The sequence below is a fragment of the Cucurbita pepo genome, chromosome LG20 (assembly GCF_002806865.2).
Source record: "Cucurbita pepo subsp. pepo cultivar mu-cu-16 chromosome LG20, ASM280686v2, whole genome shotgun sequence".
Taxonomy (NCBI): Eukaryota; Viridiplantae; Streptophyta; class Magnoliopsida; order Cucurbitales; family Cucurbitaceae; genus Cucurbita; species Cucurbita pepo.
Window position 1 is genome coordinate 1762387 of NC_036657.1, and position 2981 is coordinate 1765367.

A 2981-nucleotide genomic window follows, 5' to 3' on the forward strand; every position below is an offset into this window, starting at 1 on the left:
AATAATAAATACATTAACAAAATAATATAAAAAAAATAATAGTGTAGTAGTAGAAGGAATGTAAAACATGGTCACGAGATTGGGGATTAAGAATAATCCCACGAGGAATACTGAAGAAATGTTGGATGTGCAGATAATCCATGACCTTGGTCGTCTTGCAACGGTGGTAGCTGGTGAATTCCTGGAAACTGTACTTCAGCTCCTGTCATCATGCACTGCGGATGTTCTTGATTCGATAAAGCAGAGCATTTTGCACAGTGGAAAGTCATTGAATAATTTAATGCCCGAAGTTATTGGTGCCATAGTTACTTCACTGGTTGAGAGGTCTGTTGAGGTAAATGTTTGACGTGTATGCTCATTGTGCACGAGATTGGAAGTTTCTCTAGATTATTCTATATATCGGTTTTCTGGATCTTCTGACTGCCTTTCTGAACTTAATGTAGGACTTGAGACAGCTGAAGGGTATAACAGCAACATACAGGATGACCAATAAACCACTACCTGTAAGGCATTCGCCCTATGTATCAGGGCTGCTACGCCCCCTGAAGGTACTCAACAAACTCTTGTCGCATTCTTTGGTGTATCTTAGATGAATCTGGTTCTTTATGAACACTACTTTAGGAGGCGCAGCCAAATACCTAGGCATGCACCTCAGGGACACCATGTACTTAGGCAACCTTTCAGTGCCTCGGCTGACCGTGCACCTGCAGTGGCAACTGGCAGCCTCTCTTTGGCTAGTGAGGCCCACACAATTTTTTAAAGTTTTTTGAACGCTCACTATTATATTTTTCTTTCTTTCTTCATTTCCTGATTCATCATACTTCCTCGAAGCCATGTGTAGCATTTTTTTTTTTTTTTTTTAAATCTTTTGTTTTGTTTTATAGCAACTTTACGCATAAGACCTTACAGTTTATATACATGGGCTTATTAGTGTTCTTTTCTTATGTCGTTATAAGACTTCCTTTTAAGTTGTACACTGAGCTTTTTGTTTAACCTGGATTACTCACCTTTTGATACATGTTACATTAGATAAATATCTTGGTTTTTACCATCTATTGATGCTTGGATCGTGAGGGTTAGAAGTTTTATTTTCTTGTTCAAAATGCTTTATGCTTCATATCCGAGGAAACTAACTTGACATTATGGTTCTTTATTTGTAAACTTGATGCTACAATATAAACTCCACCAGGCCTTATTGGACGGAGAGAAAGCGGCAACCTTCTTGACAGCAGAAGCAAGGAATACACTGTTGATCGGTGCTGTGACAGAGATTACGGCACGTTATTACGAACTGGCAGCTGATCTTGTTAGCTTGGTTAGTTTGGATATACCAAATTTTAGTTTCATCCTAGTTATTACTCTAAGAGACTCTTCTTCTCACTAATGTTCAATGCCAGGCTAGGAAAACAGATTCGTCACTCCAGAAAATCCGGCAGGAAGTACAGAGACGAGCTGGAGCAAGCTCAGATGTTTCAGACCATAACATCTCTGACACCGACAAGATTTGCATGCAACTCTTTCTTGATATTCAGGTATCACTGGTTCTCATTGTAATTGTTTGCCGCGTCAAAATGGTGTGCTTCAGTAGTTTCCAGAAATCTGCAGTAGCTATTATTTTATGTGATGATACAATGTCTGCAGTGGAACCATATAAAATATTCCGAGTTATAAAGACACGTTTGAAATGAATTTCAAACTGCTTTAAAAGAAATGTTTTTAATTGGAGAAAAAGTACTTTTAAGCACGTGAAATCCCACATCGGTTGGGGAGGAGAACGAAGCATTCTTTATAAGGGTGTGGAAACCTCTCCCTAGCAGCGTTTTAAAAACCTTGAGGGGGAAGCCCGAAAGGGAAAGCCCAAAAAGACCTCTCCCTAGCAGACGTGTTTTAAAAACCTTGAGAGAAAACTCAAAAGGAAAAATCCAAAGAGGACAATATCTGATAGCAGTGGGCTTGGGCCGTTACATATAAAGTCATTCATTCTAAACGACCAGACCTAAAGTCTACTGCACCAAATGTTTAAATTCTTATTGCCCTTATGTTCTATATCTCCAAAACTTTCTCATTGAACCAATAAGCCACCTAAAATCCTGAGACGTTAATGAATTTTGTCTGTCAATTTTCATTGCAGGAGTATGGTCGCAACCTGTCAGCCCTTGGGGTTGAAGCGGCGAGCATTCTCACATACCGTTCATTTTGGCAGTGTGTTGCACCTCCAGATAGGCAAAACTCCATCAATTTCTGATGTTCAATCATCGTGGGATACGTCTAAGTTGGCTTTGTGGATGTATTTCTTTCTCTCACTCTTTATTGGTAAGTTTTCTCCTTATTGCTTAGAATACATTCTTTCCCCCCTCCCCTGTTGGCTGCAGGTGGTGTTCATAATGAGGATCAAAAATTTTGTAGAATCAACAACGAAGCTTCTTCGATGGGACCTTGTTTGGTATAACATTTATTCATAAATACTTATATTCTTGAGTATGTTTGAACACACTCTCTTAACTTCCCATCTTGTCTTTTTTTCTTTTAAAATAGAATAGTTTGTTCTAAATTTATAAGGGGTTGGGATTCTAATTTACCAGAGCTATGTTTAGGTTGATCACAATATGAATTTCAGAACTGCAAAAAATATATCTTTTTTTCGATTGTTATTTTGGCTGAAGAATATCCAAGTAGAGGGCAGGATGAGATTGAGAATATTTACACTTTAAAATTTTATATTTTCCCAAGTTCAGTCTTCTGAAAATAATATTAATGATTTATTAAAAGAGTTTATATTGCATTATTATCTTTCATGTTCATGCACTTCAGTGTTTATTTATCTTAATGTTAAATTGTAACATTATTTTTTTCCTTCGAAATATTCGCTTATTATTTACTGTTGTATAGTTACAATTTTGAGTTATTGAAAAATATGATGACATAATTTTTTTTTTTTTTTTTTTTTTTTTTTTTTTTTTTTTTTTTTTTTTTTTTTTTTT

At 36.4% G+C, this 2981-nt stretch overlaps 1 protein-coding gene across 1 annotated transcript in view; it reads left to right on the forward strand.

Annotated features, from left to right (window-relative positions):
• The window catches only part of LOC111782920 (conserved oligomeric Golgi complex subunit 2), a 6587-nt gene extending 4094 nt beyond the window's left edge, over positions 1–2493 (forward strand). The window contains exons 8-12 of the mRNA XM_023663770.1: positions 134–334; positions 444–548; positions 1190–1315; positions 1398–1532; positions 2132–2493. Coding sequence (XP_023519538.1) covers positions 134–334; positions 444–548; positions 1190–1315; positions 1398–1532; positions 2132–2245 — 681 coding nt within the window. The 3' untranslated portion in view covers positions 2246–2493. The remainder of the gene's footprint in view (positions 1–133; positions 335–443; positions 549–1189; positions 1316–1397; positions 1533–2131) is intronic.
• The last annotated feature ends 488 nt before the right edge of the window (positions 2494–2981 follow it).